Source organism: Equus quagga, chromosome 20 (assembly GCF_021613505.1).
Source record: "Equus quagga isolate Etosha38 chromosome 20, UCLA_HA_Equagga_1.0, whole genome shotgun sequence".
NCBI classification, from domain to species: domain Eukaryota; kingdom Metazoa; phylum Chordata; class Mammalia; order Perissodactyla; family Equidae; genus Equus; species Equus quagga.
The window spans coordinates 45,110,826-45,127,644 of record NC_060286.1 but is presented as its reverse complement, the minus strand read 5'-3'; the positions used below and the strand labels follow the sequence as shown (position 1 = coordinate 45,127,644).

Below are 16,819 nucleotides of genomic sequence, written 5' to 3'. Positions count from 1 at the left end.
CCGGGAGTGGCCGGCCACCTCCCTCTGAACCCCAGAGGAAAGGCGCTGGAAGACAGACATTGGGCTGAGTTGGCTCTTAGGAGGGTGGTGACCTCGAGCCCTGGGACTCCAAAGTCGCATTCTGCCAGAAAGGCGCGCTCGGGGCCAGGAAGGCGTGGAAGCCGTTGGTGGACTCGGCGGACCTCGGCGGGTGGGGGAGGAGCACGTCCTTGTCCACGTCCTCGGACACCAGCTGGGCCACGATCTGGGTGATGTCCTGCGGGAGACGGCGGGGTCAGGGGGCGGGGCGGGGAAGGGAAGGGGGCGGGGCAGGCCCGGCCCTGGCGAAGCAAGGTCGAGAGGGGTCGGCCCCGCGTCCCCCCACCGCGCCCCGCCGCGCACCTTGCAGCTCTGGGGGCCCCCGGCGGCGCGCGGCCTCTCCCAGCCGCCCAGCAGGGCCAGCCGCCGGCGCTCGTCGATGCTGACGCTCCAGCGGCGGCTCGGGTACCTGCTCTGTCGCGGCTCGCACACCTGCGGGGACAGGGCAGCGGTCTCCGCCAGCTCCCGTGGCCGCCCACCCCTGCACCCGCTGACCCTCTGCACCCTCCAGGCTGGGGAGGCGGGCTTTTTAAAGCGCAGTCTGCGAAGCCTTCCCGGGATCCAGCTCAGGCCCCAAGTGCTGGCGGGAGACCCGGCAGGCAGTGCCTCGCAGCCTCTGGTCCTGTGGCCTCCTGTGGTTTTGCACAGTGGCTCTGCACTCGCCCCACTTTACTGTACAAGGGTCAACCCCTGGACGCTCAAGTCCTTACAGCACAGGCCGTGGCCCACCCAGCTGGTGCCTGGTGGTGGCCAGGCAGAAGCCACCCTCCTGAGCTGGCAGCATCCGCACTCCAGAGAGCCCGCGAGAACAGGCCGCCAGACTGCTGTCTGCCTCAAGAAAGGCGGGACCCAAAGCTCCTCCCCAAGCCCCTCTAAAATGACCATAATGAGAGGTGGGGGGAAAGCAACACCCAGGTAAGGACACAAGAACAGGCGGTGAGGCGCCAGTGGAGGAGGGCTGTGAGCACAAGGCAGGAGGCTGGAAAGTGATTTCCACCTGGGAAAGGCCAAAAGCTGGCTGCACCCCCACAGGACACCCCTCCCCCCGAACTTCCCGGGTGGACTATCTGTGAAAGACCCCCAAAGCCCCTGGCAGACTCTGCCCAGCCAGGGTGCCATCCTGCTACCTCCCTGGGGGAAGGCAGGAGGTCACTCTCTAGAGTGCCATGCTGGGGGGGTGCATAGTAAAAATAGAGGATTAAGACAAACTTAAAGTGAAGTCCCCATTCCTCAAAAAATTAAAAATAGAACTGTACTATAGGATCCAACAATCCTGCTTCTGAGTACATATCCAAAGGATTTGAAAGCAGGATATTTCAAAGAGATATTTCTACACCCATGTTCACAGCTGCATTATTCACAATGGCCAAAAGGTGGAAGTAACCCCAGCATCTGCCAACTGATGAATGGATGCCCCTAGTGTGATCCATCCACAAAATGGAATATTATTCAGCCTCAAAAAGGAAGGAAATCTTGACACATACTACAACATGGGTGAACCTTGAGGACATCATGCTCAGTGAAGTAAGCCAGTCACAAAAGGACAAATCCTGTGTGATTCCACTCATGTGAGGTCCCTGCAAGAGTGAGATTCAGAGACAGGAAGCAGAATGGTGGGTGCCAGTGGCTGGGGGAGGGGGAGTTAGTGTTTAATGGGAACAGAGTTTCAGATTTGCAAAATAAAAAGAGTTCTAGAGGGGCCGGCCCGGTGGCACAGCGGTTAAGTTCACATGTTCTGCTTCTCAGTGGCCCGGGTTTGCCATTTCGGATCCCGGGTGCAGACATGGTACCGCGTGGCACGCCATGCTGTGGTAGGCGTCCCGCATATAAAATAGAGGAAGATGGGCACGGATGTTAGCTCAGGGCTAGCATTCCTCAGCAAAAAAGAGGAGGATTGGCAGCAGTTAGCTCAGGGCTAATCTTCCTCAAAAAAAAAAAAAAAAAGAATTCTGGAGATCTGTTTCATGACAATGTGAATATACTTAACTGAACTGTACACTTAAAAATGGTTAGGTTGAGGGGCCGGCCCCATGGCTGAGCGGGTAAGCTTGCACGCTCTGCTTTGGCAGCCCAGGGTTTCACAGGTTCAGATCCTCGGTGCGGACATGGCACCAGCCGTCAGGCCAGGTTGAGGAGGTGTCCCACATGCCACAACTAGAAGGACTCACAACTAAGATATACAACTATGTACCGGGGGGATTTGAGGAGATAAAGCAGAAAAAAAAAAAAAAGATTGGCAACAGTTGTTAGCTCAGGTGCCAATCTTTAAAAAAAATGGTTAGGTTGAAAAAAAAAGTGGACATTTGGACACAGACACATAGAAGGAAGATGAGGTGAGGAGACGAAGGGAGAAGATGTCCACCAGCCAAGGAGAGAGGCCTGGAACAGATCTTCCCATCACAGCCCTCGGAAGGAACCAAACCTGCTGACACTTTGGTTTTGAACTTCTAGTCTCCAGACTGGGAGAATAAATTTCTGTTGTTTAAGGCAAAAAAAAAAGTGAAGTCCCAGCCCCTCTTTCCACTCTGCACGAAGAACGGTGGTGGCCTGGCCATTCTGCCCTCCCCAGAGGGGCAGGGAGCACTCCTTTCTGGGGACAATGACCAGGCGCAGAGAAGAGGCCGCACCTCAGCACACAAAGCCCAAGGCCAGCGCTGCAGGCCCCACCCTGCAATGCAGAGCCAGAGCAGGCACCACCGGTGTCAACAAAGCCTCTGCTTGAGCGCAACCCAGGAGTGAAAGACATGCAGGGGACAGGGAGCTAGTGCGGGAGAGAAAAGCGTGCCACCTCCCCGACTGTCATTGTTCTTCTGCCTGACACGGTGTATCTGTGACACAAGAGGATGATGTGAAGGGGGCCATTCAGAGCACAAAAATGAGCTCTTCAAAACTGAAAATGTGATGTCAGAATTAAAAACCCCATAGAAGGTGTGGTAGGTTGTTCCTAATTCTTCACTCCCTTCCTGTAACTGAAGTCTACGCCTCCCCTTAATAAGTGACGTCACAGTGTTGGCCACTGGAGCATATTTTCCTGCCCCATTGATGTTGGGCAAGTCCACAGAATGTTAACAGAGCATGTGCTTTAAACATGCCTGTGTGGTATGAGTCGGCCTCTTGCGTTTCTGCCATCTACCATGAGCACAGCATTCCCTGGGAAGACCTCAGAGAAGACACACAAACCCCACCGACCTCAGACCCATGGGCAGGAAAACAAAAGCCTGTTGCCGTGTATCATGGAAACTTTGGAGCTGCTCGTTACAGAGCACCATCACAGCAAACGCTGACTGATGGAGAAGACTGGGAAGGACTCACAGGGTCACATTATGCGCCTGCAAAGCAATACAATTAGAAATTAATAATGGGAGGATGACAAGACACTCCTATTGGCATGGATAGTCCAGAACACTAATCAGCTCCCGAGTGAAAAGGAAAATCAAGACTGAGCGCCAGTTCATTCAGAAACGAGCAGCCAGGGGCCGGCCCCGAGGCTGAGTGATTTAAGTTCACGCGCTCCACTTCGGTGGCCCAGGGTTTCGCCGGTTTGGATCCTGGGTGCGGACATGGCACTGCTCGTCAGGCCACGTTGAGGCGGCATCCCACATGCCACAGCTGGAAGGACCCACAACTAAAACATGTGCAAGTATGTACTGGGGGGATTTGGGAGAGAAAAAGCAGGGAAGAAAAAAAAAAAAGATTGGCAAGAGTTGTTATCTCAGGTGTCAATCTTTAGGAAGAAAAAAAGAGAAATGAGCAGCCAGAGCGGAACTGTGCCACGAGGTGCACGGTGGCCAAAGCTGGCCTCTGAAGACGGTCGCCAGCTCTCAAGCATCATGAGAAAAAAGCCCAGGACAGTGACGAAGCAAATAATTCAAGAAGCTAAGGAAAGAAGAAAGTCACTGAAAGTTTAAAGACAGAATTAGGAAAGATTAACGAATAAATTAAAATAAAAAATGGTGGACAGTTATCACAAACTGGTTCTTTAAAAAACCAATAAAACAGAATTACAGGTGCCCTTTTCCTCGTGTCCTCAGCAACTCCACATATATCCATCTTCATCATTTTTGTAAATCATTTCATGTCTAGCATCCACTCAGTTTCTTCTTTTAGGAACTGTGAGTCCATAGACTTTATACGCATTTCTACTCAGTTTTAAAAATGTTTTCTCATTGCTTCTGAGCATCTCTTCACAGATTCTGGTCAGTAAACACTGGAATGTCCGAAACATTACCAATGTTTCCTTCTAGACCATCTTATAACATTTTTGTGTCTTGGATTGTACCAAACTTGAGAAACTGCAGACAGGCTTGTCAGAATTTTCCTTTATGGCCGATGTGTTTGGCCTAAGACAGGCATTTCCCACTCTGAGATTCTAAATACCGCTCTTCTCCCTCCTCCCAGTGCTTCTGTGGTTTGGTTTTGACGTTTGGGGTGTGTCTGTTTGCTGAGGGGGGCAGGGATCAACTTTACGGTCCTCTAAATGGAGAGCCAATCACGCCAAGACCATTCGTGGGAAAGTCTGTTTCCCACTGCTCTGCCACACCACACAAAGCATACGTTAAATGCTGGACTTAAACAAGGGTCCATTTCTGGACTATTTGTGCTGGATTGTGGGTCTACTTGCCAACTTCTGTCCCAATACCACACAATTTAATTGCTGGAGCTTAGAGCAGGCAAGCAAGGCTTCGCTCTTATTTTTCAAAATTCTTGCACAGGGGCCGGCCCGGTGGTGCAGTGGTTAAATGTGCACGTTCTGCTTCAGTGGCCCAGGGTTCGCCTGTTCGGATCTCAGGTACGGACATGGCAACACTTGGCAAGCCATGCTGTGGCAGGCGTCCCACATAGAAAGTAGAGGAAGATGGGCGTGGATGTCAGCTCAGGGCCAGTCTTCCTCAGCGAAAAGAGGAGGACTGGCAGCAGATGTTAGCTCAGGGCTAATCTTCCTCAAAAAAAAAAATTCTTGCACAGTTTCTTTTCCAAAAAGATTCCAGTAAGTTTTTAAAAAACATCTGTACTTCTTCAAATTATATTTTTACTACGCAGTAACATATTGTTTACTTTTGCACGTTTCTGAACTCTGAATAAAGGGAGCCACACTGCACACATAATTCTGTCACTTGCTCCTTTCACTTGTGAGCATGTGTGCCGGACCACCCTTGCTGCCGCGGGAGGGGCACCCCCTCGCTCTAACTCCAGAGTTTGGCAGCGAAGTGTGATATGGACTGATGCGAGGCTGTTCCTGGTCTGTCTTCATCCCACTTGGTTGGAATATTCCCATGTTTCACTCCCTACACACTCACGTGCATATGGAGGGACTGGACTATTTTCAATCCACTCTGAAGACATCGGCTGTTTAACTGCGGCATGTGGTCCATGCCATCACTGAATTAACCGACACTGGTAACTACACCTGCTGCTGTGTCTTGTGTGTGGTTTGTCCCGCCTGTTCTATGGGCCTTTGGCCTCTCTTCTTTCTTCTGGATCGTCAGTCAAGAACTGTTTCTATTCCATTTTCCCCTCCACTTGTTTGGAAGTGGTTCTCTTTCTATTCTTTTAGTGTAATCACAGCGTGCGTGCAAACTCCTCACCGTCTAAAGTTGACATGCATATCCACCATCTTCTCTATCAACCCAAGGCATTTAGAACACTTAGCTCCACTCACGGACACCCCTCCTGACACCTGAGCTGTCGTGGGTGCACGTTCGTCCACCCTGGGCCTTGTCTGTGTGAGCAGTGTCCGACAACTGTGGTGCCCATCCGTGTGAGGTTCAGTTTGACCACTTCCTTCTTTGTGCTCCTCATTCCTCATCCATTTCAGACCTTCTATCTGAAGTCACCTTCCTGCTGTATAGATGTCTGCTCTTGAAATTGCGGTGATGGTCTGCTGGTGGCAAATTCTGGTTTTCATTTATTTATTTATTTATCTATCTATCTTGCCCTCTTTTTAAAAGATACTTTGCTGGGCATAAAACCCCTGATTGACAGTTATCTTCTTTCAGCACATACTCCTGTCATTCTAGTGCACCAAGATGTTGCTAACGTCGGTCTCACAGTCACTCCATTAAATGTTCTCCATCTTTCCTCTTCGATTGCCTTTGAGACGGTCTCTGTCCATGGCATCCTGCAGTCTCACTATGATGGTTCTAGGTATCGATTCCTTGTATTTCTCCAGCTTGGGATCTGTTGGGCCTGTGACTAGAGTCTAACTGACTGCCTGGGTTAGCCAGCCTCCACGAGGCACCCAGTGATTCTCGCCTCCCACATGCCCTCGTATTCATGCCCTGTGTCTTCCCTCCCACAGTAACCAGGGATGACCCATGTAACAAACAGGATGTTGTAGAAGTGACGGAGTGTGACTTCCAAAGCTAAGTCATGAAACACTGCAGCTTCCTCCTTGCTGTCTCGTGAACCGCTGCGCTGGGGGAAGCCAGCCTCCATGACGTGAGGACACTCAAGCAGCCCGGAGAGAGGTCCACACGGTGAGGAGCGGAGACCTCCTGCCCACGGCTGGCACTGGCTTGCCAGCCCTGTGAGTGAGCCACTGTGGAAACGGCTTCTCCAGCTTTATTCAAACTTTCAGATGACTGCAGCTCTGACACCTTGACTACAACCTCATGAGAGACCCTGAGCCAAAGCCACCCAGCTGTGCAGCTCCCAGCTTCCTGATCTACAGAAACTGGGACAAAATACTGATTATCGTTTTAAGCAGCTAAGTTCTGGGGGAAATTTGTTATGCAACAAAAGATAACTAATATACTGCCCGAAACACTATGTACCTTTAGAATAAAATTTTCAAGATTCATGAAAACTTTATTTCAAAAATTGAGATTGCACTGAATTAGTTTTTTGGGGGTATATGGCAGGTTTAAAACACTGTCTTCCCATCGAATACTATGGCTCGGCTCTCCTTTAGGTGTTCTCTCCATGATTCAGTGACATTTACGGTGTTCTTCACATAGGAATGGAAGAACAACAGATTTATTTCTAAGGACTTCATAGTTTCTGTTGTGAAAGTGAATGGATCCCTTTTTCCATTACATTTTCTGGTTGGTTATTTTTAGTGTGTTGAAAACTATCAAGTTGTGAATGGTGATCGTATATCCCACCTTCCTCTTTTATTAGTGGTCCTTCTTTTTAATTGGCTTGTGTGGATATTCTAGCTGGACAGTATTTTAGCGGCACATGGTGACCATTTTACCTCTCCTTCTCAGGTATTTATGGCTCCTTCCCTTTCCTGGCTTCTGCACAGGCTCCAGTCCCCTGCGTGCTGTTGCACTGTCATGGTGACGTCTGCGTCCCCCCCCGGCTGCCAGAATATGTGAGAAACACTGCTGGTGACGTCCACTGTGAGCTCTCGACAGGTCCCCTTTATCGAGTTACAGAAATGTCCATCTCTTCCTACCTTGTTAATAATCAACAGGTTTTCATATTTGTTTTATTTTTAAGAAAAGATACCAGAATTGTTCACATTATTTTTCAACATCTATTGAGACAATCGTGTGGTTTTCATCCTTTGTTAACGTACAGAATTTTATTAATAGACTTCCAAATTCCCTCATCCTGGAGATGCAGTTTTCTTGTAATTAGACACAACTTCATTTATTTGATGTAAATTCGGTGAGCACCTACGGTGTGCCATGCAGCAGCCTGGGCACTGAGGACAGAGCTGTGAAGAACTGAGGCGGAAGTGTGTGGGGTACAGCATCACTCTCGTGAGGGTCAGTCTTTTAGATGCTGGCTGATTTGACTGACTTACTGCGACCGTGCCACAGTGAGGCTGGATGGCATTTTCTTCTTTTTCCGTCTCCTCCTCTTACCCTGCACTGGTGTTTCCCTACGTACGACACGCGGCTCTGGGCAGCTTAAACCTCATCCCTGGGGATGACTCATTTCTTAATTGCTTGGGAGTGCCCACCCATAAATTCCTCATTTAGGGAAGATCTCGGGCCAATTTAGAATTTCCTTTGTCACGACTGGTCTCTTTAGGATTTTTAAGAATCGACTTTAGTAACACAAATTCAGTCACCTCAGGGGCTTTGCTTTATTCCCAGCATAGTGAGACCAGCGGTGAAACACCCTCACTGCCCTGGGCACGGTACCCAGAGGGCTCCCCCCATGGAAACATGGGTCTCTGCTCAGCTGTCTGATAATTTACTCCCGCTGGCGTTCACTCCTTTTCAGCTGCATGTTGGTCTTTCTGGACGGTTCCTCAAGGTTTCCCATCTTTTCTCCTACTTCCCATTTCTTTGTCTTTCTCTTCCATTTTCCAGGCAGCTTCCTCAATTTTATATTCCAATTCTTCTACCAAACATTTCAATTCTGTTCTGTTCTGTTTATTAAGAGCTCTTTTCTCTTTTTTTTTTTGGGTGAGGAAGATTGGCCCTGAGCTAACATCTGTTGCCAATCATCCTCTTTTTTTCTCCCCAAAGCCCCAGTACATCGTTGTATATACTAGTTGTAAGTCACTCTAGTTTTTCTATGTGGGACGCCGCCAGAGCACGGCTCGATGAGCGGTGCGTAGGTCTGCGTGCAGGATCTGAACTGGTGAACCCCAGCCACTGAAGTGGAGCTCACAAAATTAACCACTCGGCCATGGGGCTGGCTCCTTTTATTTTCTGAATGTTCCTTTTTAAAAAATAGAATCCGTTCCATGTTGTGTGCAGGGGATGTTTCCTTCCTTCCCGAGGATTTCTTTCTGAGATTCTGGAAGCATCCACTCCCTGTGCTCCCGTTTCCTCCATCCCAGGGCCCTCGCTCCATGTCCACATTCACGGAGAGGTGCCATGCTGCTGGGAGCTCTGTGGAGCGGGTGAGCCCTGCTGACATGGTCTCATGGGAGAGGCCACCTGCTTCCCACTCTCCCACTCTGTTGCCCCCATCTCTCTGGGACTCCGTCCGGGGACGTCTGCTTCTCAAACACCTTTCTGGCCATGTTTCAGAGTTCTAGGAGGGACAAGCGGTGTGTGACTCATTGATGCCCTAAAACCCAACAAAAAGAAGAGGCGGTTTTCTCTTGTTCAACAGCAGGGCTCTGGCAAGTCAAGCTCGTTAACAACTGTGCTCTTCAAATCGATCATGTCTTTTCTTCTTGACTCACTGTCACTCGATCACCTTCTTCCGACAACGGTGTTAAAGACACTGCGGTCGAGAGTTTGGTTGCTGCTCACGGGACTGCCATGAACTTACGCCCGAGGCATTTCCAGAATCCATAGTTAGGTCTGTCAGGTGCCCCCAGGCCTCCAGAGGCTGCACCCAGGCCACTGGCCTTGGAGGTGTTTGGGGTATGCCCGGGTCACTGCAGGCAAGAACAGGGCTGTGCCACCCACCCGGGGAGAGCCCCTGCAGCAGACGACGGGCCCCTGGCCCCCACCCTGCACCCCGGGGCCTGCCCGCCCCCGCCCCCCAGCCTGGCCTTAGGCACGCGTTTGGTTACAATTGAGAACAATAACTACATGGGAAAAACACAAAGAAAATATATTTAAAAACTCAGGAATCCACTACCCAATGGACAATACCATATTTGCTTCAGGTTTTTTCCCCAAGAAATAAAAGACGGTTGATAAGTTCTCATTGTCCCTGTTCCTGCCTCTGCCCGTGCTGAGCACAGATACGATGGGTTCCAGTTCACGCTTTCCAGCCCCTGCCACCTTTAGACGTGGTCCTAGACAGTACAAGGCACTGTGCTGGTCTTAAAATGTAGATAAATGGGACAACAGAGTGTAGAATGTTCTTCCATGTGCTTTTCACTCAACCTGCTTTTCAGACATCGCCATGTGGACTCCTAGGAGCCAATTCACTTATTGTCACTGCTGTACGGCCTTCACCTGAACGAACATTCCCCAAGTATTTAACATCCCCAACTGACAGGACAACAGGGCCGTCCTCGGTGTTCACGTGTGCGCTCCTCCTGGACAGTGAGCCTTTCAGCTCCTCCCCGCACGGCCTCGCGGCCACGTCACACTCCCACCAGCAGGAGGCACTGGCTCTGCTTCCCACACCTTTGCCAACGCTCGTATCTTCTGGCCTTTCACATTTTGTCAGACAATTAATTTATTTTCCTGACATCAAATACCTTTTACTTTCTTTCTTGCCAGCTGGGGTTCCCTCTGTGGAAGGCTGTACATTCTGGAGACGGTCTCCCTCTTCCCGATGTGTGTGCTCTGTGTCCCCATGCAGATCTCCATCACTCCGGGCCTGGCTCCAGGTGCCTTTGTCGGGTGATGGGTGTCAGGGGCAGGAAGGGGTCTGGGGTCTCCTGCGGGAAGATGGCTCATCTTCATCTCCATTTTCAGGACAACCTGCTGGTCCCAGTTGCCCCGGGGTGTCCAGTGCAGGCTGGCCCGAGCCCCGCAGGGTCAGCTGCTAGGGCACCAGGGCCCAGCGTGGGCGCACTCAGTCTCTCTCCTGTCCTTCCAGAACTTCTATTAGGCACACGTTGCTCTCAAGTTCCCCTGCCTGCCTCGTGCTTTGCTTTCACAATCGCCCGCTATTTCTCTCGGTGCTGTGTCCTGTGTTAACGCCTCAGGACCAGACCCCTCTCACCAGCCCTTCCTGCCAGGCCAGACCTCACTCACCACTGAAAGACCCACTTCTGGGACTTGGAGGAGTCATCTTGCTTCACCCCGTCTTCACAAGCAGCTGTATGCCATCAAATGACAACTTGTTCCTTCTTTTTTTCTTCCCTTTTTATTTTTTTATCATGGTAAAATACACGACATAAAATTTACCATTTTAGTCATTTTTAAGTGTGCAGTTCAGTGGCATTAAGCACATTCGCCTTGTTGTACAACCACCACTGTCCGTCTCCTGAACTCTTTTGTCTTCTCAATCTGAAACTCTGTCCCCATTAAACACCAACTCCCCACCCCCTCCCCCAGCCCCTGGCACCCACCATTCTGCTCTCTGTCTCTATGAAGCTGACTCCTCTAGGTCCTTCATATGAGTGAATCATACAGTTTTGTCCTTTTGTGTCTGGCTTATTTCACTTGGCGTAATGTGCTCAAGGATCATGCACGTTGTAACATATGTCAGAATGTTTTTAGGCTGAATAATATTCCATCAGATGTAGATACCACATTCATCCATTGATGGACACTTGGCTTGCTTCCATCTTTTGGCTATTGCAAATAATACTGCCGTAAACATGGATGTACAAATGTCTGTTTGTGTCCCTACTTTCAATTCTTCCAGATGTATACCCAGAAGTGGAAGCTGGATCACATGGTAATTCTATGATTAATTTTTTGAGGAACAACCATACTGTTCCCCATAGCAACTATACTGTTTTACATTCCCACCAGCAGTGCACAAGGGTTCCCATTTCTCCACATCCTTGCCAACATTTGTTCTTTTTTTCTTTTCTTTTTTGAGGAAGATTAGTTCTGAGCTATCATCTGCCACCAATCCTCCTCTCTTTGCTGAGGAAGATTGGCCCTAAGCCAACATCTGTGCCCATCTTCCTCTACTTTATATGTGGGACACCTGCCACAGCATGGCTTGATGAGCAGTGTGTAAGTCTGCACCCAGGATCCGGGCCCATGAACCCTGGGCCACCGAAGCAGAACACATGAACTTAACCGCCAGGCCACCAGGCTGGCTCAGTTGTTTTTTCAGGAAGATTGGCCCTGAGTTAACACCTGTAGCCAATCCTCCTCTTTTTGCTGAGGAAGACTGGCTCTGAGCTAACATCCATGCCCATCTTCCTCTACTTTATATTCAGGACGCCTACCACAGCATGGCTTGTCAAGCGGTGGCATGTCTGCACCCGGGATCCAAACGGGTGAACCCCAGGCTGCCAAACTAGAATGTGTAACCCTAACCACTGCGCCACTGGGCTGGCCCCTCTTTTTTTATTATTATTACAGCCATCCCAATGGGCATGACGTAGTACCTCACTGTGGTTTTGATTTGCATTTCACTATAACTAATGATGTTGAGCATCTTTTCATAGATGTGCTGACCATTTGTATATCTTCTCTGGAAAAATGTCTCTTCAAGCCTTTTGCCTTTTTTTTTTTGAGGAAGATTAGCCCTGAGCTAGCATCTGGGGCCAATCCTCCTCTTTTTGCTGAGGAAGGCTAGCCCTGAGCTAACATCCGTGCCCAGCCTCCTCCACCTTATGTGTGGGACGCCTACCACAGCATGGCTTGACAAGCGATGCCATTTCCGCACCCGGGATCAGAAGCGGCAAACCCTGGGTTGCCAAAGCGGAGCGTGCACACTTAACCACTGCGCCACCGGGCTGGCCCCGCCCATTTTTTAATTGGGTTTTGTTGTTGTTGAGTTTTAGGAGTTCTCTATATGCTCTGGATATTCACCCTTATCAGATCTGTAATTTGCAAACATTTCCTCCCGTTTCGTTGGTTGCCTTTCACTCTGGTGATTGTGCCCTTTGCTGCACAGTTTTTAAGGTTGATGTCATACATTTGTCTACTTTTGCTTTTGCTGCCTACGCCATTGGCATCATATCCAAAAATCACTGCTGTGTTCAACGTCACAAAGCTCTTCCCCCATGTTTTCTTCTAGGAGTTCTGTAGTTTTGGCTCACAGCTTATGTCTTTGATTCATTTTAATTTTTGTATGTGGTGTTAGGTAAGAGTTCAACTTCACGCTTTCACACGTGGACGGGTCCCCAGCGTCCTCAGTCCCACCTGTCAACAGGACTGGCCTTTCCCGTGAAGATCTCACGCCCTCATCAGTTACCTCAACTTGGCTTGGCGTGTCTATTTTGCCTCCGTAGAAGTTTCTGTTTGTTTTTCACATGTGGTAAATGCATCCACCTTTTCTCTTATGGCTGCTAGACTTGAGGCTTGGATTATAAAGGTCTCCCCTAGTCCGTGGTCGTAAGGGAATCTGCCCAGGATTCCTTCTAGCCCTTTCGTGGTTCTACTTTTCTACGTTGAAACCTTGGATGCATTTGGAGTTTCTCCCGGTATTCGATGAGAGGCATGGGTGCAGTGTTCTTTCTTCTAGATAGCTACCACAGTTGCCCAGCATAATTTATTGAAAGGCCACCCTCCCTCTACTTATATGAGATGCCACCTTCATCCTACACCAAGTGTCTGCAGACATTTGGGTCGATTTCCAGATTTTCTGTTTTGTTCTGCTGTTCATGCATCACTCACCAGGACCCTATTGCTTTGATAATTAAAACTTTGTGAAAGGAATTCATACCCGTTAGGCTGAACTTATTCTTGCTTATTTTTCCATTTGACCAGTTTGCTGTACTGGAAAAGAGAAGATGAGCTTTTGGCGTTTTCATCACTGACGACACTGACTGTGAGCTGCCTGGGGAGAACCCTCTGTGCCAGCACGTCTTCCTCTCCAAGAACACAGTGTCTCTTCCGTTGTTAAATCTCTCGGTGATGCTTTGGGGGGTTTTAAAGTTCCTCTCAAGCCGGTTTACGTATTTCTTGTTGTCAGATGTGCCTTTTCACAAGTTTATTTTCTAGAGTCTGATGTTGATGTCTACAGGCTACTGATTTTCGTGTGATGGTGTGAACGCCCTTCCCGAACCCTCGGCTATGGGTGGACTGCACTGACCATCCCCTGCACTGACCAGGCACAGCCACGCGGCTCCCTGGTGCCAGCAGCACCTCCTCCCCAGTGCTCACAGTCCGCGTCCCTCTCGTTGGGCTGCATGGGCCAATCCTCCTGAGGCAGCGCAGGGCCCGCGGGGATGCTGACGCTCCAGCTCTGCTTGCCCCAGCACTGCTGTGATTCGGCCAGTTCTTTTCTTTCTGGGAGTTTTGTTCTCCTTCACGACAGAGGTTTTATTCCAACGTCTGCTGCCCTCCCCTGTCATTCTATACTGAAAGGGAGAACTAGAGTAGGTCAGTGACGTGGGCAGACCGGGGCTGGCACTGGGACACCACCCTGCCTCTGCCACCTCCCACCACGCAGCCAAGAGCTGATCCCCCCACTCCGTCCAACCCGTGGCCATCCCCTGGAATGTGGTCGCCACCTCCTCTTGGCCAGTCCTCCCGCCTCATCTCTGTCCTGTGGACCCCTGCCTTCTTCAGGATGTGGTCATTTTGGCAGGACTGTTAGGAAGCAGAGGTGCACACGCTTGCCCAACCTTCTGTGCAAGGCTGGATGTCTGCAGACCCTCCATCGGGAGAAGTCTCCTTGAACCTTGGCCTCAGCCAGAGGTCGTTGCGCTTCTGTGAATCTGTGCCCTCACCGTGCGGGGCACTGGGGGCCCAAAGTGAACAATGCAGACAAGGGAGGCTCTTGGGGGCTTTGGCTAGGAAGGGACAGAGACGAAGGGAATGGTGGGGCTGACACAACAGACACTCTCCCTGGAAGACGATGCCTGACAAGGAGCCAGCTGCAGGAAAATCTGGATGAAGGGCATTCCAGACCAAGGCCATGCCAGGGGGGAGAAAGGAGGAACACTGCACAGGACATTTGGAGAGAGGGTAGCCCAGTGCACCCCTCAAGGTCACAGCAGGATGACACGGGAGGGCTCCCAGGTTGTGGGGGACCTGGCAGGAATCCCTGCCCCCAAACCAGAAGCCTGAGAGTCTGCCTGCCGAGATGGGTCTGCACCTCCTTCCCAGCCTCCACCCAAACCCGCGTCCCCTGTGCCACCTCCCCCAGTGTCCTTCTTTCCTGCTCTCCTGCCTCGTCCCTCACCCTCTAATGAACCACAGCCGCCAGCCCACCTCTCGGAACTGCAAACACGGCAGGCGGCCCCTGGCTGAGCTGGCAGGCTCCTCCATCCCTGCAGAAGAATGTGGGTCTGCTTTTGCTGCTCTCACGTCCCTACCACCTGTCCTGGACATAAGCCCCGGGTCCCATCCCTCCTCCTGAGGAGCCTTCACCCCTGACAAGTGACAGACTTGTGCGTTTATGCCCTGGACTGTTGACATGTCCTGACACGTTAGCCTCACAGAAGCCGAAGGGTCTGCTGGTTGGTCTCCCCCAGCACCCTGATGGGCATTCCAGCCATGGGCTGTGGCTGGGAGAGCACGTGGTGGCCGCCACAGGCAGCTTGGGGAGCCCGCTTTTTTTTCCCATCACCTTTATACATAAACCTTTGACCACAGCAAACACACATGCAGATACATCTAAGCGCAAGGCTTGATGCACTCCCACACGTGAACTGGCCACATGGCCAGCACTGTGTGTGGCTAGCTTGTCACAGCCTTGATCCACTCAGCCTGGCTTTGACCCTCCCACAGGGAACCCTATAGAACTCCCGAAGGCCTGGCCTCCTTCGCTCCTGAGCGTCCCCTGGGCTGCAGCCACTCTGCCCCGTCCACTCTCGCGGCTACCTGGAAACTGAGCAGCTGTTCCCCCATCAGTTGGAGCGGGAACAGAGAGGTGTCTCCAGTTTGGGGTTGTCACAGGCAGAGCCTCTAAGAACGTTTTAGTTACTTCTGGTGACAAGTTCTGTGACTGCCTGCCTACCTGTCAGTAGGACGCTGTCCCTGCTGTGGGGCAGAGCTCCCCCAACTGGGCTCCCTCCACTTGGTGCCGCCCTCTGGGCCCGTGTGCGATGGGAGCTGGTGAGGACTGAGGTGGCCCCTCCGAGGCGCCCAGCGGAGGCAGACGGCCAGTCATGGGACGCAGGAGGGAAGAGAACTGACACCTGTGTGCCCCCACCCAGCACCTGCTTCCCATCAGGCGCCCTACAGCCTCCCTGAGGCCAAAGGGCCCTCTCTGCGCCCACCCCGCCAGCCCCCTCCACAGCCAGATCCTGGGACTCCTGACAGGCTCTCAGCTTACCCAGTCCTGGGTCTGCAGCCCCTGCTGACCGCTGCTCCCGGCGCTGGGCTGGCCCCAGGCCGCCGCCGGGCTGGGCAGGGGAGAGGGCTGCCTGCAACCTGGGGACAGCTGCGGCTCCGGCCTCTTCCCCACGGCAGCCTCAAGCAAATGCTTCCTGCTGTCCATCTCACTGTGGGGCTTCTCTGCGCCTGGGGGCTCCGGGACTGCCTGAGGCCGCCTGCATGCCTCGGAGAGATGGAGACGATCAGGCTCTGCTGCCTCACCTTCTAGCCACTGGCCACACAGTGCTGGGTGGGCCTCAGGCCACTCACCCAACGGTCGACCCCGCTGAGCCAACTGGGTCCCCAGCTCCTGCTGCCATTTTCCTCACGTGGTCAACCCAGGCTGGAGCAGCTGCAGCCCACGCTGCCCGGGCCTGTGCAGGCTCCCAGGGCCGCCCTCGCCCGGCTGGGCCTGCGCCCTCAGCTGCGAGCCGCGGGCACAGGCGGAGGAGGAGGGCCCGCTCTCCTGCCTGCCGCCCTCCTCCCACCCGGACCTCACCTTCTGCCGCCGGACCCCGCCCCGGGCCGTGGTGGACCGGCTCGCTCCACTCACTCCACAAGAGGACACAGGGCGGAGGGTCGGGGGCAGGGGACCGCTGGGGATGTGGGGGTCAGTGGGGGAGCGGTGGGGTATACTATGGGTGCGGTGGGGGAAAGGGCGGGGCACACTGCAGTACTGTGGGGGAGGAGCGGGGTACAATGGAGTACTGTGGGGGAGGGGCGGGTACAGTGGGGTACTGTGGGGGAGGGGCGGGGTATACTGGGGTACTGTGGGGGAGGGAGGAGTACACTGGGGTACTGTGAGTGAGGGAAGGGGTATACAGGGCTACTTTGCGGGAGAGGCGGGGCACACGGGTACTGTGGGAGAGGAACGGGGTACAGGGGTACTGTGGGGGAAGGGCGGGGTACACTGGGGTAGTGCGGGGGAGGGAAGGGGTACACTGGGGTACTGTGGGTGAGGGGCAGGGTAC

At 52.2% G+C, this 16,819-nt stretch overlaps 1 protein-coding gene across 1 annotated transcript; it reads right to left on the bottom strand.

The window, feature by feature from the left end:
• On the bottom strand, positions 1-16,324 carry TEX22 (testis expressed 22). The gene is made up of 4 exons (XM_046647363.1): positions 16,119-16,324; positions 15,808-16,024; positions 382-510; positions 1-256 (listed from the first exon to the last, which is right to left on the bottom strand). The coding sequence occupies exons 1-4, from the start codon at positions 16,166-16,168 to the stop codon at positions 77-79; spliced, it is 576 nt and encodes a 191-aa protein (XP_046503319.1). The 5' UTR covers positions 16,169-16,324; the 3' UTR covers positions 1-76.
• Between the last annotated feature and the right edge of the window lie 495 nt (positions 16,325-16,819).